At 50.1% G+C, this 16,339-nt stretch overlaps 2 protein-coding genes across 2 annotated transcripts in view; both read left to right on the top strand.

Annotated features, from left to right (window-relative positions):
- The window catches only part of LOC138238273 (cytosolic sulfotransferase 3-like), a 271,472-nt gene that overhangs the window by 116,593 nt on the left and 138,540 nt on the right, over positions 1 to 16,339 (top strand). The window lies entirely within an intron of this gene.
- Positions 1 to 16,339, top strand: part of LOC107076307 (integrin alpha-M-like) — a gene marked incomplete at its 3' end in the record, with an annotated part of 45,795 nt that overhangs the window by 16,326 nt on the left and 13,130 nt on the right. The window contains exons 5-16 of the mRNA XM_069188225.1: positions 126 to 243; positions 642 to 772; positions 854 to 999; positions 1,571 to 1,721; positions 2,828 to 2,972; positions 3,380 to 3,456; positions 4,455 to 4,584; positions 5,221 to 5,351; positions 6,800 to 6,934; positions 12,680 to 12,880; positions 14,383 to 14,513; positions 15,591 to 15,733. Of these exons, the coding sequence (XP_069044326.1) occupies positions 126 to 243; positions 642 to 772; positions 854 to 999; positions 1,571 to 1,721; positions 2,828 to 2,972; positions 3,380 to 3,456; positions 4,455 to 4,584; positions 5,221 to 5,351; positions 6,800 to 6,934; positions 12,680 to 12,880; positions 14,383 to 14,513; positions 15,591 to 15,733 (1,639 nt within the window). The remainder of the gene's footprint in view (positions 1 to 125; positions 244 to 641; positions 773 to 853; positions 1,000 to 1,570; positions 1,722 to 2,827; positions 2,973 to 3,379; positions 3,457 to 4,454; positions 4,585 to 5,220; positions 5,352 to 6,799; positions 6,935 to 12,679; positions 12,881 to 14,382; positions 14,514 to 15,590; positions 15,734 to 16,339) is intronic.

Here is a 16,339-nt window from a genome sequence, read left to right as displayed (position 1 = left end):
AGAGGGGTGGGGGTGGGGAACAAGCTGATACCCTGACTTTCCTCAGGACAGAGCTGGATGAGACACTCCAGTCAGGACAGGGGGTGCTTCTTTACTCAAACCACTGTTTGTTCCTGGTGTTGCAGGTCTGTGGGCCTCGTCTGCAACATTCCTGTGGGAAGAATGAGTACCTGAATGGTGTGTGTTTCACACTGGACAGGAGTCTCAACGTGTTGCCCAGTAACTACACTCCAGGGTACCAAGGTGTGGCCTGATATACAGTACCTCTCTCTACCTGCCTTACTCCTTTTCTGTCTGTGTGTCTATGTGTATATTTGTGTGCTGTGCTGTGCTGTGTGCTGTGTAACTGTGTTATGTGGTGTTGCTGCGTTGTGTCGCAATGCTGTGTGCTGTGTTGTGTGCTGTGTTGTGTTGTTACTCAGGCTGTGCTGTGCTGTGCTGTGCTGTGTGCTGTGCTGTGCTGTGTTGTGTAGTGGTGCTGTGTTGTTACACACGCTGTGTTGTGCTGTGTGCTGTGTTGTTATTCAGGCTGTGCTGGGCTGTGTGCTGTGTGCGGTGTTGTGTAGTGCTGCTGTGTTGTTACCCACACCGTGTTGTGTAGTGCTGCTATGTTGTGTGCTCATGCTGTGCTGTGTGTACAGAGTGCACCTCGAAGCCCGTGGACATCGTGTTCCTGATCGACGGCTCGGGCAGCATCGAGAGGAACGAGTTCTCCCAGATGAAGGTCTTCATGCAGGAGATCATCAATCGCTTCCAAGGCAGAGGAGCAAACGTAAGAGACAGAAGAGCACGTGTCTCGGGCCGGGTCGGGTCGGGACCAGCCCGCGCTAACACTCCCCTGCCTGTCTTCCAGTTTGCGGTGGTTCAGTATTCCTACTACATTCGGCTTGAGTTTGACTTCAATAAGTACACCTCAGCCCGAAGTGCGGCAGACCTCATCAACAACATAGTTCAAATGGGAAGCAGCACCAGGACAGCCGCTGGGATCAAGTATGTGGCGTAAGTGCAATTCCATGTTCAAATCAAAGATAAGCCCCTTTGTGTTGCTTTTATGTTTACACAAAGAGCAGCGGGAGAGTGGAACAAGCTGCCCAGCCATGTTTGTTGAAGCTGATACACTGACTTCTCTCAGGACACACTACTGTACACAGAGAGGGGTGGGAGTGGGGAACAAGCCGATACCCTGGCTTCTCTCAGGACACAGCTGGATGAGACACTCCAGTCGAGACAGGAGGCTCTACTGTACACAGAGAGGGGTGGGGGTGTGGAACAAGTTGATACCCTGACTTCTCACAGGACACAGCTGGATGAGACACCCCAGTCAGGACAGGAGACACTACTGTACACAGAGAGGGGTGGGGGTGTGGAACAAGTTGATACCCTGACTTCTCTCAGGACACAGCTGGACGAGACAGTCCAGTCAGGACAGGAGACACTACTGTACACAGAGAGGAGTGGGAGGGGGGAACAAGCTGCCCAGCCATGTTGTGTGTCGTGCAGCTGTTTCAGGTTGTAGAGGTGGATTACAGGAGGACGGATTCGATATCAGCGCTTTGACCTCTCTCTCCAGAGACACCCTGTTCCAGAGCAGGACTGGAGCACGACAGGACGCCAGCCGGGTCTTAATCACCATCACAGATGGAGAGGCGACAGATGAAAACTTTTTTCCCTTTGCAACACAAGCAGCAGACGCAAAGAACATCATCCGTTACGCAATTGGGGTACGAGGTGTCTCCTTCATCTTCTTACTTACTTCGTCTCCCTCAGTAAGAAACACACACAGCAGGACAGGAGACACAGTGAGAGAGAGGAGATCACAGAGACTCCCTCAGTAATAACCACACACAGCAGGACAGGAGACACTGAGAGAGAGAGAGGAGATCACAGACTCCCTCAGTAATAAACACACACAGCAGGACAGGAGACACAGTGAGAGAGAGAGGAGATCACAGAGACTCCCTCAGTAATAAACACACAGCAGGACAGGAGACACAGTGAGAGAGGAGATCACAGAGATTCCCTCAGTAATAAACACACACAGCAGGACAGGAAACACAGCGAGAGAGAGGAGATCACAGAGACTCCCTCAGTAATAAACACACAGCAGGACAGGAGACACAGTGAGAGAGAGAGGAGATCACAGAGACTCCCTCAGTAATAAACACACAGCAGGACAGGAGACACAGTGAGAGAGGAGATCACAGAGATTCCCTCAGTAATAAACACACACAGCAGGACAGGAAACACAGTGAGAGAGAGGAGATCACAGAGACTCCCTCAGTAATAAACACACACAACAGGACAGGAGACACAGTGAGAGAGGAGATCACAGAGACTCCCTCTGTAATAAACACACAGCAGGACAGGAGACACAGTGAGAGAGAGAGAGGAGATCACAGAGACTCCCTCAGTAATAAACACACAGCAGGACAGGAGACACAGTGAGAGAGAGGAGATCACAGAGACTCCCTCAGTAATAAACACACAGCAGGACAGGAGACACAGTGAGAGAGAGGAGATCACAGAGACTCCCTTAGTAATAAACACACAGCAGGACAGGAGACAGGGAGAGAGAGGAGATCACAGAGACTCTCTCAGTAATAAACACACAGCAGGACAGGAGACACAGTGAGAGAGAGGAGATCACAGAGACTCCCTCAGTAATAAACACACAGCAGGACAGGAGACACAGTGAGAGAGAGGAGATCACAGAGACTCCCTCAGTAATAACCACACACAGCAGGACAGGAGACACAGGGAGAGAGAGGAGATCACAGAGACTCCCTTAGTAGTAACCAGAGGCTTCAGATCTGTGTTGTGTCTGTAGGTGGGGGATGCATTCCAAAAAAGTAGTGCAAGACTAGAGCTCAACACAATCGCCTCAGATGAGCAGTTTGTCTTTGCTGTGGACAACTTCGATGCTCTCGGTGGAATCCAAAAACAGCTTGCAGAGAAGATCTTCGCCATTGAAGGTGAGCAGGGAGCAGGGCTGTGTCTGTCTGTCTGTGTCCATCTGTCTCTCTGTCTTTGTCCATCTGTCTGTCTATCTGTGTCCATCTGTCTGTCTGGGCTGTGTCTGTCTGTGTCCATCTGTCTATCAGGGGTGTGTCTGTCTGTGTCCATCTCTCGGTCAGGGCTGTGTCTGTGTGTCTCTCTGTGTCCATCTGTCTGTCTGGGCTGTGTCTGTCTGTGTCCATCTGTCTGTCAGGGTTGTGTATGTCTGTCTGTCTGTGTCTGTCTGTCTGTGTGTCTGTCTGTGTCCATCTGTCTGTCAGGGCTGTGTCTGTCTCTGTCTGTCTGTGTCCATCTGTCTATCAGGGCTGTGTCTGTAAGGAAGGAAGATGAGAATAATTGAAAGTGATGGATCTGTCTTTTAAAGGGACACAACAGGACACCAGTGTCAGCTCATTCCAACATGAGATGTCTCAGGGAGGGTTCAGCAGCCATTTCGACTCTGTAAGACATTTTGGTGCAGTTAATGTCCTGGAGTGTCCAGTCAGTGTGTCTGTATTAACCCCTCTCTCTCTCAGTGCAGTGTTAATGTACTGGAGTGTCCAGTCAGTGTGTGTGTATTAACCCCTCTCTCTCTCAGTGCAGTGTTAATGTACTGGAGTGTCCAGTCAGTGTGTCTGTATTAACCCCTCTCTCTCTCAGTGCAGTGTTCATGTACTGGAGTGTCCAGTCATTGTGTCTGTATTAACCCCTCTCTCTCTCAGTGCAGTGTTCATGTACTGGAGTGTCCAGTCAGTGTGTCTGTATTAACCCCTCTCTCTCTCAGTGTAGTGTTAATGTACTGGAGTGTCCAGTCAGTGTGTCTGTATTAACCCCTCTCTCTCTCAGTGCAGTGTTAATGTACTGGAGTGTCCAGTCAGTTGTCTGTATTAACCCCTCTCTCTCTCAGTGCAGTGTTAATGTACTGGAGTGTCCAGTCAGTGTATCTGTATTAACCCCTCTCTCTCTCAGTGCAGTGTTAATGTACTGGAGTGTCCAGTCAGTGTGTCTGTATTAACCCCTCTCTCTCTCAGTGCAGTGTTAATGTACTGTCCAGTCAGTGTGTCTGTATTAACCCCTCTCTCTCTCAGTGCAGTGTTAATGTACTGGAGTGTCCAGTCAGTGTGTCTGTATTAACCCCTCTCTCTCTCAGTGCAGTGTTAATGTACTGGAGAGTCCAGTCAGTGTGTCTGTATTAACCCCTCTCTCTCTCAGTGCAGTGTTCATGTACTGGAGTGTCCAGTCAGTGTGTGTGTATTAACCCCTCTCTCTCAGTGCAGTGTTAATGTACTGGAGTGTCCAGTCAGTGTGTCTGTATTAACCCCTCTCTCTCTCTCACTGCAGTGTTAATGTACTGGAGTGTCCAGTCAGTGTGTGTGTATTAACCCCCCTCTCTCTCAGTGCAGTGTTAATGTACTGGAGTGTCCAGTCAGTGTGTGTGTATTAACCCTTCTCTCTCCTAGGATGGGACCCTCTATTTTGGGGCAGTCGGGGCATTCGACTGGTCAGGTGGATTCTTTGAAAAAACTCAAGGATCATTGCAGTTTATCAACATGTCTTCCGACAACACTGACATGAAGGATTCCTATATGGGTATGAGAGTGTCTCAGCTATCTGTTTCTCTGTCATAGGAAAAATAGTAGTTCAGACAATTATTTGTTGTTGAATATGTGTTATAATTGTACATTAAGTTGGTTAGTTTCTCGATTAACCCATTTCTTTACAATTTTAAGGTACTGGAGTGTCCAGTCAGTGTGTGTGTATTAACCCCTCTCTCTCTCAGTGCAGTGTTAATTTACTGGAGTGTCAGTCAGTGTGTCTGTATTAACCCCTCTCTCTCTCAGTGCAGTGTTAATGTACTGGAGTGTCCAGTCAGTGTGTCTGTATTAACCCCTCTCTCTCTCAGTGCAGTGTTAATGTACTGGAGTGTCCAGTCAGTGTGTCTGTATGAACCCCCCTCTCTCTCTCAGTGCAGTGTTAATGTACTGGAGTGTCCAGTCAGTGTGTCTGTATTAACCCCTCTCTCTCTCAGTGCAGTGTTAATGTACTGGAGTGTCCAGTCAGTGTGTCTGTATGAACCCCTCTCTCTCTCAGTGCAGTGTTAATGTACTGGAGTGTCAGTCAGTGTGTGTGTATTAACCCCTCTCTCTCAGTGCAGTGTTAATGTACTGGAGTGTCCAGTCAGTCAGTGTGTCTGCACCAATCTCATTCTCTCTTTCTTTTCTGCAGGATATTCAATAACCGATTTGAAAGTAGATAGCAATGTGTTCATTATAGTTGGAGCTCCACGCTATCAGCATAAAGGCAGAATTGTTGTGTTCAACAAAGGGTATGCCATCCATTCAGAAACTGGAGGCCAGGTAAGACAAGCAGTGGTTGATTAGGCCTTTTTGAGCCCTGTCCAGGGTGTGTGTGTGTGTGTCCTGTGATGGACTGGTGTCCTGTCTAGGGTGTGTGTGTGTGTCCTGTGATGGACTGGTGTCCTGTCCAGGGTGTGTGTCCGTGACCTGTGATGGACTGGTGTCCTGTCCAGGGTGTGTGTGTGTGTCCTGTGATGGACTGGTGTCCTGTCCAGGGTGTGTGTGTGTGTCCTGTGATGGACTAGTGTCCTGTCCAGGGTGTGTGTCCGTGACCTGTGATGGACTGGTGTCCTGTCCAGGGTGTGTGTGTGTGTCCTGTGATGGACTGGTGTCCTGTCCAGGGTGTGTGTGTGTGTCCTGTGATGGACTAGTGTCCTGTCCAGGGTGTGTGTCCGTGACCTGTGATGGACTGGTGTCCTGTCCAGGGTGTGTGTGTGTGTCCTGTGATGGACTGGTGTCCTGTCCAGGGTGTGTGTGTGTGTCCTGTGATGGACTGGTGTCCTGTCCAGGGTGTGTGTGTGTCCTGTGATGGACTGGTGTCCTGTCCAGGGTGTGTGTGTGTGTCCTGTGATGGACTGGTGTCCTGTCCAGGGTGTGTGTGTGTCCTGTGATGGACTGGTGTCCTGTCCAGGGTGTGTGTGTGTCCTGTGATGGACTGGTGTCCTGTCCAGGGTGTGTGTGTGTCCTGTGATGGGCCGGTGTCCTGTCCAGGGTGTGTGTGTCCTGTGATGGACCAGTGTCCTGTCCAGGGTGTGTGTGTGTGTGTCCTGTGATGGACCGGTGTCCTGTCCAGGGTGTGTGTGTCCTGTGATGGACCAGTGTCCTGTCCAGGGTGTGTGTGTCCTGTGATGGACCAGTGTCCTGTCCAGGGTGTGTGTGTGTGAGTGTGTCCTGTGATGGACTGGTGTCCTGTCCAGGGTGTGTGTGTGTGTCCTGTGATGGACTGGTGTCCTGTCCAGGGTGTGTGTGTGTCCTGTGATGGACTGGTGTCCTGTCCAGGGTGTGTGTGTGTGTCCTGTGATGGACTGGTGTCCTGTCCAGGGTGTGTGTGTGTGTTCTGTGATGGGCTGGTGTCCTGTCCAGGGTGTGTGTGTGTGTTCTGTGATGGGCTGGTGTCCTGTCCAGGGTCTGTGTATGTCCTGTGATGGACCAGTGTCCTGTCCAGGGTGTATCCTGCCTTGTGCCTGTTGCATACTGGGATAGACTCCATCTCCCCTGTAACCCTGAATTTGAAGAAATGGAATGAAAGTGGGTGGTGAATTGCATTGAAGGAATTGAGAACGACTTTAGTGAACAATGTTTGTTATAATGTTTGTTATAATAATAATGTTTGAGACCCTAACCAAGTTTGACACAGGTGCTTAACAACTGGAGAAGTGATCGACAGACTGACAGGGCTGCCAGGAAGTCAGAAATTCATGTCAATGAGTCTTTTTGTTTCTGTACAGAGTGGATCTTATTTTGGCTCATCCCTCTGTTCCTTGAACCTGAAAAGATCAAATTTGGTCTTGGTTGGGGCTCCCACGCACGTCAGCCCTGAGAGAGAAGGAATGGTGTTTGTCTTCACTTTTGACAGACAGAAGGTTAGTAAATGTGATTCCATCATTAGAATCTGCATACCTGAGCGTGTGATCTAGGGTCTGTATTAGGTTCTGTGTAAATCTCTCTGTGTGAGGAGTGTCTCTGGGGTCTGTATTAGGGTCTGTGTTCATCTCTCTGTGTGAGGAGTGTCTCTGGGGTCTGTATTAGGGTCTGTGTTCATCTCTCTGTGTGAGGAGTGTCTCTGGGGTCTGTATTAGGGTCTGTGTTCATCTCTCTGTGTGAGGAGTGTCTCTGGGGTCTGTATTAGGGTCTGTGTTCATCTCTCTGTGTGAGGAGTGTCTCTGGGGTCTGTATTAGGGTCTGTGTTCATCTCTCTGTGTGAGGAGTGTCTCTGGGGTCTGTATTAGGGTCTGTGTTCATCTCTCTGTGTGAGGAGTGTCTCTGGGGTCTGTATTAGGGTCTGTGTTCATCTCTCTGTGTGAGGAGTGTCTCTGGGGTCTGTATTAGGGTCTGTGTTCATCTCTCTGTGTGAGGAGTGTCTCTGGGGTCTGTATTAGGGTCTGTGTAAATCTCTCTGTGTGAGGAGTGTCTCTGGGGTCTGTATTAGGGTCTGTGTTCATCTCTCTGTGTGAGGAGTGTCTCTGGGGTCTGTATTAGGGTCTGTGTTCATCTCTCTGTGTGAGGAGTGTCTCTGGGGTCTGTATTAGGGTCTGTGTTCATCTCTCTGTGTGAGGAGTGTCTCTGGGGTCTGTATTAGGGTCTGTGTTCATCTCTCTGTGTGAGGAGTGTCTCTGGGGTCTGTATTAGGGTCTGTGTTCATCTCTCTGTGTGAGGAGTGTCTCTGGGGTCTGTATTAGGGTCTGTGTTCATCTCTCTGTGTGAGGAGTGTCTCTGGGGTCTGTATTAGGGTCTGTGTTCATCTCTCTGTGTGAGGAGTGTCTCTGGGGTCTGTATTAGGGTCTGTGTAAATCTCTCTGTGTGAGGAGTGTCTCTGGGGTCTGTATTAGGGTCTGTGTTCATCTCTCTGTGTGAGGAGTGTCTCTGGGGTCTGTATTAGGGTCTGTGTAAATCTCTCTGTGTGAGGAGTGTCTCTGGGGTCTGTATTAGGGTCTGTGTTCATCTCTCTGTGTGAGGAGTGTCTCTGGGGTCTGTATTAGGGTCTGTGTTCATCTCTCTGTGTGAGGAGTGTCTCTGGGGTCTGTATTAGGGTCTGTATTGATCTCTCTGTGTGAGGAGTGTCTCTGGGGTCTGTACTGGGGTCTGTGTTCATCTCTCTGTGTGAAGAGTGTCTCTAGGGTCTGTATTAGGGTCTGTGTTCATCTCTCTGTGTGAGGAGTGTCTCTGGGGTCTGTATTAGGGTCTGTGTTCATCTCTCTGTGTGAGGAGTGTCTCTGGGGTCTGTATTAGGGTCTGTATTCATCTCTCTGTGTGATGAGTGTCTCTGGGGTCTGTATTAGGGTCTGTATTCATCTCTCTATGTGAGGAGTGTCTCTGGGGTCTGTATTGATCTCTCTGTGTGAGGAGTGTCTCTGGGGTCTGTATTAGGGTCTGTGTTCATCTCTCTGTGTGAGGAGTGTCTCTGGGGTCTGTATTAGGGTCTGTGTTCATCTCTCTATGTGAGGAGTGTCTCTGGGGTCTGTATTGATCTCTCTGTGTGAGGAGTGTCTCTGGGGTCTGTATTAGGGTCTGTGTTCATCTCTCTGTGTGAGGAGTGTCTCTGGGGTCTGTATTAGGGTCTGTATTCATCTCTCTGTGTGAGGAGTGTCTCTGGGGTCTGTATTAGGGTCTGTATTCATCTCTCTATGTGAGGAGTGTCTCTGGGGTCTGTATTGATCTCTCTGTGTGAGGAGTGTCTCTGGGGTCTGTATTAGGGTCTGTGTTCATCTCTCTGTGTGAGGAGTGTCTCTGGGGTCTGTATTAGGGTCTGTATTCATCTCTCTGTCTGAGGGGTGTCTCTGGGGTCTGTATTAGGGTCTGTGTTCATCTCTCTGTGTGAGGAGTGTCTCTGGGGTCTGTATTAGGGTCTGTGTTCATCTCTCTATGTGAGGAGTTTCTCTGGGGTCTGTTTTAGGGTCTGTGTTAATCTCTCTGTGTGAGGAGTGTCTCTGGGGTCTGTATTAGGGTCTGTGTACATCTCTCTGTGTGAGGAGTGTCTCTGGGGTCTGTATTAGGGTCTGTATTCATCTCTCTGTGTGAGGAGTGTCTCTGGGGTCTGTATTAGGGTCTGTGTTCATCTCTCTGTGTGAGGAGTGTCTCTGGGGTCTGTATTAGGGTCTGTGTTCATCTCTCTGTGTGAGGAGTGTCTCTGGGGTCTGTATTAGGGTCTGTGTTCATCTCTCTGTGTGAGGAGTGTCTCTGGGGTCTGTATTAGGGTCTGTGTTCATCTCTCTGTGTGAGGAGTGTCTCTGGGGTCTGTATTAGGGTCTGTGTAAATCTCTCTGTGTGAGGAGTGTCTCTGGGGTCTGTATTAGGGTCTGTGTTCATCTCTCTGTGTGAGGAGTGTCTCTGGGGTCTGTATTAGGGTCTGTGTAAATCTCTCTGTGTGAGGAGTGTCTCTGGGGTCTGTATTAGGGTCTGTGTTCATCTCTCTGTGTGAGGAGTGTCTCTGGGGTCTGTATTAGGGTCTGTGTTCATCTCTCTGTGTGAGGAGTGTCTCTGGGGTCTGTATTAGGGTCTGTATTGATCTCTCTGTGTGAGGAGTGTCTCTGGGGTCTGTACTGGGGTCTGTGTTCATCTCTCTGTGTGAAGAGTGTCTCTAGGGTCTGTATTAGGGTCTGTGTTCATCTCTCTGTGTGAGGAGTGTCTCTGGGGTCTGTATTAGGGTCTGTGTTCATCTCTCTGTGTGAGGAGTGTCTCTGGGGTCTGTATTAGGGTCTGTATTCATCTCTCTGTGTGAGGAGTGTCTCTGGGGTCTGTATTAGGGTCTGTATTCATCTCTCTATGTGAGGAGTGTCTCTGGGGTCTGTATTGATCTCTCTGTGTGAGGAGTGTCTCTGGGGTCTGTATTAGGGTCTGTGTTCATCTCTCTGTGTGAGGAGTGTCTCTGGGGTCTGTATTAGGGTCTGTGTTCATCTCTCTGTGTGAGGAGTGTCTCTGGGGTCTGTATTAGGGTCTGTGTTCATCTCTCTGTGTGAGGAGTGTCTCTGGGGTCTGTATTAGGGTCTGTATTGATCTCTCTGTGTGAGGAGTGTCTCTGGGGTCTGTACTGGGGTCTGTGTTCATCTCTCTGTGTGAAGAGTGTCTCTAGGGTCTGTATTAGGGTCTGTGTTCATCTCTCTGTGTGAGGAGTGTCTCTGGGGTCTGTATTAGGGTCTGTGTTCATCTCTCTGTGTGAGGAGTGTCTCTGGGGTCTGTATTAGGGTCTGTATTCATCTCTCTGTGTGAGGAGTGTCTCTGGGGTCTGTATTAGGGTCTGTATTCATCTCTCTATGTGAGGAGTGTCTCTGGGGTCTGTATTGATCTCTCTGTGTGAGGAGTGTCTCTGGGGTCTGTATTAGGGTCTGTGTTCATCTCTCTGTGTGAGGAGTGTCTCTGGGGTCTGTATTAGGGTCTGTGTTCATCTCTCTATGTGAGGAGTGTCTCTGGGGTCTGTATTGATCTCTCTGTGTGAGGAGTGTCTCTGGGGTCTGTATTAGGGTCTGTGTTCATCTCTCTGTGTGAGGAGTGTCTCTGGGGTCTGTGTTAGGGTCTGTATTCATCTCTCTGTGTGAGGAGTGTCTCTGGGGTCTGTATTAGGGTCTGTATTCATCTCTCTATGTGAGGAGTGTCTCTGGGGTCTGTATTGATCTCTCTGTGTGAGGAGTGTCTCTGGGGTCTGTATTAGGGTCTGTGTTCATCTCTCTGTGTGAGGAGTGTCTCTGGGGTCTGTATTAGGGTCTGTATTCATCTCTCTGTCTGAGGGGTGTCTCTGGGGTCTGTATTAGGGTCTGTGTTCATCTCTCTGTGTGAGGAGTGTCTCTGGGGTCTGTATTAGGGTCTGTGTTCATCTCTCTATGTGAGGAGTTTCTCTGGGGTCTGTTTTAGGGTCTGTGTTAATCTCTCTGTGTGAGGAGTGTCTCTGGGGTCTGTATTAGGGTCTGTGTACATCTCTCTGTGTGAGGAGTGTCTCTGGGGTCTGTATTAGGGTCTGTATTCATCTCTCTGTGTGAGGAGTGTCTCTGGGGTCTGTATTAGGGTCTGTGTTCATCTCTCTGTGTGAGGAGTGTCTCTGGGGTCTGTATTAGGGTCTGTGTTCATCTCTCTGTGTGAGGAGTGTCTCTGGGGTCTGTATTAGGGTCTGTGTTCATCTCTCTGTGTGAGGAGTGTCTCTGGGGTCTGTATTAGGGTCTGTGTTCATCTCTCTGTGTGAGGAGTGTCTCTGGGGTCTGTATTAGGGTCTGTGTAAATCTCTCTGTGTGAGGAGTGTCTCTGGGGTCTGTATTAGGGTCTGTGTTCATCTCTCTGTGTGAGGAGTGTCTCTGGGGTCTGTATTAGGGTCTGTGTAAGTCTCTCTGTGTGAGGAGTGTCTCTGGGGTCTGTATTAGGGTCTGTGTTCATCTCTCTGTGTGAGGAGTGTCTCTGGGGTCTGTATTAGGGTCTGTGTTCATCTCTCTGTGTGAGGAGTGTCTCTGGGGTCTGTATTAGGGTCTGTATTGATCTCTCTGTGTGAGGAGTGTCTCTGGGGTCTGTACTGGGGTCTGTGTTCATCTCTCTGTGTGAAGAGTGTCTCTAGGGTCTGTATTAGGGTCTGTGTTCATCTCTCTGTGTGAGGAGTGTCTCTGGGGTCTGTATTAGGGTCTGTGTTCATCTCTCTGTGTGAGGAGTGTCTCTGGGGTCTGTATTAGGGTCTGTATTCATCTCTCTGTGTGAGGAGTGTCTCTGGGGTCTGTATTAGGGTCTGTATTCATCTCTCTATGTGAGGAGTGTCTCTGGGGTCTGTATTGATCTCTCTGTGTGAGGAGTGTCTCTGGGGTCTGTATTAGGGTCTGTGTTCATCTCTCTGTGTGAGGAGTGTCTCTGGGGTCTGTATTAGGGTCTGTATTCATCTCTCTGTCTGAGGGGTGTCTCTGGGGTCTGTATTAGGGTCTGTGTTCATCTCTCTGTGTGAGGAGTGTCTCTGGGGTCTGTATTAGGGTCTGTGTTCATCTCTCTATGTGAGGAGTTTCTCTGGGGTCTGTTTTAGGGTCTGTGTTAATCTCTCTGTGTGAGGAGTGTCTCTGGGGTCTGTATTAGGGTCTGTGTACATCTCTCTGTGTGAGGAGTGTCTCTGGGGTCTGTATTAGGGTCTGTATTCATCTCTCTGTGTGAGGAGTGTCTCTGGGGTCTGTATTAGGGTCTGTATTCATCTCTCTATGTGAGGAGTGTCTCTGGGGTCTGTATTGATCTCTCTGTGTGCGGAGTGTCTCTGGGGTCTGTATTAGGGTCTGTGTTAATCTCTCTGTGTGAGGAGTGTCTCTGGTGTCTGTATTAGGGTCTGTGTACATCTCTCTGTGTGAGGAGTGTCTCTGGGGTCTGTATTGATCTCTCTGTGTGAGGAGTGTCTCTGGGGTCTGTATTAGGGTCTGTATTCATCTCTCTGTGTGAGGAGTGTCTCTGGGGTCTGTATTCATCTCTCTGTGTGAGGAGTTTCTCTGGGGTCTGTATTAGGGTCTGTGTTAATCTCTCTGTGTGAGGAGTGTCTCTGGGTGTTTAAGTATTCATTTCTGGGTTTGGAGTGTCTCTGTGATGTATATTAGTATTAAAATGCTGTCTGAATATGAGCACAAGTATCTACTTAATATATTCCGATCCCCTTCTCTCTATTCCAGATGATGCTTCATCCCTCAGGCTCTCTCACTGGTGAGAGTGGACAGTCCAGTTCTCGTTTCGGCATGTCCATCTCGGAGCTGGCAGACCTGAATGGAGACGGGATTCAGGATGTTGCTGTGGGAGCCCCCCTGGAGAATGGTGGGCAGGGCTCCGTGTACATTTTCAATGGAGGGGACCAAGGACTGAATAGATACAGTCAGGTAATGAAGGACATCTGAGCTCTTATTCCTGATGGGTTTCCATATGGATTCATTGTGCTCTGGCCATAGGCTGTCATGGCTGGACAGCTTGTTCCACACTCCCACGCCTCTCTGTGTATAGTCGTGCCCCCTGTCCTGACTGGAGTGTCTCATCCGGCTGTGTCCTGAGAGAAGTAAGGGTCTCAGCTTGTTCCACACTCCCACTCCTCTCTGTGTACAGTAGTGTCTCCTGTCCTGACTGGAGTGTCTCATCCAGCTGTGTCCTGAGAGAAGCCAGGGTATCAGCTTGTTCCACACCTCTACCCCTCTCTGTGTAAAGAAGTGCTCCCTTTCTCAGTCAGGAATGAAATGCACTTCCCTGCAGTTGCCCCTGGTGCCCTCTGGTTCTGTGTTTTGCCACGTCTTCTGAATGGATCTTGGATCTTCTGAATGAGGACTTGTGTCAGGGCCCCTCCTAGCCCTGCAGAGAATCGATCCTGTTGTGGGACAGGCTGTTTGTTTATCGTCGCCCCGATGCGCACTGTTGATGCCCATCTCATCTCCGAGAGCTTCATCCCTGCTGTCTGACGGGCCCCGCCACCAGAGGAGGAGGGTGGTCCAAGTGCCTGTTTTCAGAGCTCGTCTCTCCGCTGAGACACCTCGTCGGGGGGGCGGCCTTGCGCACACAGCTGCAAGCGTCCTGCTGGCGCAGCTCAGGCGCCGAGGCTGGAAGGGGAAACTCAAGACCCTCCCCAGCTCAGCTCCCTCGATGGGCCGTGGGCACATACAACGCTGGGATACAGGGAAACATCGAGGAAACGTCCAAAAACATAAACACAGAGCAGCAGCAGCAGCAGCAGCGACAAGTGAAATAGGGCACAGCTTTAACACCAAACAACAAGTGTGTGAGAAGAGAAATCCAAAGCTCTGTGTGAGGCAGGGGCAGGCGTAGAGTTCAGTAACCTGCTCAGGAACAAGTGAAGGTTCACTCCAGGGTGAGGAGAGAAGAAAAGAAACTCAACGTTTCGGCTTTAGGTGTGAGACAACTACTGTGTGTTCAACACAACAACATCATTGTCATTGACATCATCGTCAGCATTGTCATCATTAGCATCAACATCACTTTCATCATCAACATGATGGTCATCGACATCATTGACATCATCAACATCATTGTCATTGACATCATTGTCAACATAAACATCGACATCATTGTCATCATCAACATCGTCATCATTAACATCGACATCATCATCAATATCAACAGCATTGTCAACATCAACATCGTCAACATTAACACCGACATCATTGTCATCGTTATTTTTGTCATCATTGTCAACATCAACATCATTGTCATCGCTGTCCTTGTCATCATTGTCAACATCAACTTCTTTGTCATTGCACAGATGCCTACTTGAACAAGCTCAGTAACCTGACAGCTTGTGGGAAGAAACTGTCTCTGAACCTGGAGGGTCTGCTCTCCAGTACAGCCTTTCAGAGCCCGTGTCTGTCTCCCCCCACAGCGCATCGCAGCCAGCCAGCTGTCAGTGGGGCTGCAGTACTGGGGCCAGTCTCTCCATGGCGCTATGGACCTCAGTGGAGACAACATTCCAGACCTGGCTGTGGGCTCTCTGGGGAAGGTGCTGGTGCTAAGGTGAGATTTCACTCCCACTCTCCCTGTCTCACCCTGTCTGAATGTGCTGCTATTTCACTACTATTGTCTTTGGACCTGCTTTATTTTCCTATTGATTACTAGTGTACCCCTAACGCAGCGCTGTGCTCTTGAGGTGTGACTGTACCCCTAACGCAGCGCTGTGCTCTTGAGGTGTGACTGTACCCCTAACGCAGCGCTGTGCTCTTGAGGTGTGACTGTGACTGTACCCCTAACGCAGCGCTGTGCTCTTGAGGTGTGACTGTACCCCTAACGCAGCGCTGTGCTCTTGAGGTGTGACTGTACCCCTAACGCAGCGCTGTGCTCTTGAGGTGTGACTGTACCCCTAACGCAGCGCTGTGCTCTTGAGGTGTGACTGTACCCCTAACGCAGCGCTGTGCTCTTGAGGTGTGACTGTACCCCTAACGCAGCGCTGTGCTCTTGAGGTGTGACTGTACCCCTAACGCAGCGCTGTGCTCTTGAGGTTTGACTGTGACTGTACCCCTAACGCAGTGCTGTGCTCTTGAGGTGTGACTGTGACTGTACCCCTAACGCAGCGCTGTGCTTTCGAGGTTTGTCTGTACCCCTAACGCAGCGCTGTGCTCTTGAGGTGTGACTGTACCCCTAACGCAGCGCTGTGCTCTTGAGGTGTGACTGTACCCCTAACGCAGCGCTGTTAGGTGTGACTGACTGTACCCCTCTTGAGGTACAGTCTTGAGGTGTGACTGACTGTACCCCTAACGCAACGCTGTGCTCTTGAGGTGTGACTGTACCCCTAACGCAGCGCTGTGCTCTTGAGGTGTGACTGACTGTACCCCTAACGCAACACTGTGCTCTTGAGGTGTGACTGTACCCCTAATGCAGCACTGTGTTCTTGAGGTTTGACTGTGACTGTACCCCTAACGCAGCGCTGTGCTCTTGAGGTGTGACTGTACCCCTAACACAGCGCTGTGCTCTTGATGAATATAGTTCTTAAACTGTAGAGATGTATTGTTGTCCTGAAGTGTTATCATTTTGATTTCGTGGCTCAGTGGTGCTTCAGAGTTGTGCTCCTGTGACCCCGCCCCTGTGCCACCGCAGGTCCAGACCCGTGATCAGGGTAGAGGCCACTGTGACCTTCAGCCCGAAAATAATCAAGCAGGAGAATGAGAACTGCCAGAGCCGAAAGCAGTTCAAAGCCCACGTCTGCTTCACGCTGACCAAGGTCACCAAAGACAGCAATGGTAGGGTCTTTTAATAATAATAATAATAATAATAATAATTCCTCACACTTATATAGCACTTTTCTGGACACTCCACTCAGAGCTCTTTACAGATAATGGGGTCTCCCCTCCACCCCCACCAGTGTGTCCCCCCACCTGGATGATGCACCAGTACACTCACCACACACCAGCTCTCAGTGTGGAGGAGAGCAGAGTGATGAAGCCAGTTCAGAGAGGGGGGTTATTAGGAGGCCATGAGGAGTAAAGGCCAGGGGGGAAATTTGGCCAGGAGACCGGGGTGACACCCCTACTCTTCTCAAGAAACACCCTGGGATTGTTAATGAGCACAGAGAGTCAGGACCTCGGTTTTACGTCTCATCCGAAGGACAGCGCCTGTTTACAGTCTACTGTCCCCATCACTATACTGGGGCATTAGGGACCCACACAGACCGCAGGGTGAGCGCCCCCTGCTGGCCCCACTCACACCTCTCCCAGGAGTCTCCCCTCCAGGTACTGGCCAGGCTCCCCCTGCTGGGCTCCAGTGGGCTGGGAGCTGGGAGAGAGCGCCCCCTGCTGGCCCCACTCACCCCTCTCCCAGGAGTCTCCCCTCCAGGTACTGGCCAGGCT

Source organism: Lepisosteus oculatus, chromosome 4, assembly GCF_040954835.1.
Source record: "Lepisosteus oculatus isolate fLepOcu1 chromosome 4, fLepOcu1.hap2, whole genome shotgun sequence".
Lineage (NCBI taxonomy): Eukaryota > Metazoa > Chordata > Actinopteri > Semionotiformes > Lepisosteidae > Lepisosteus > Lepisosteus oculatus.
This window is presented reverse-complemented; position numbering and strand designations above follow the sequence as displayed.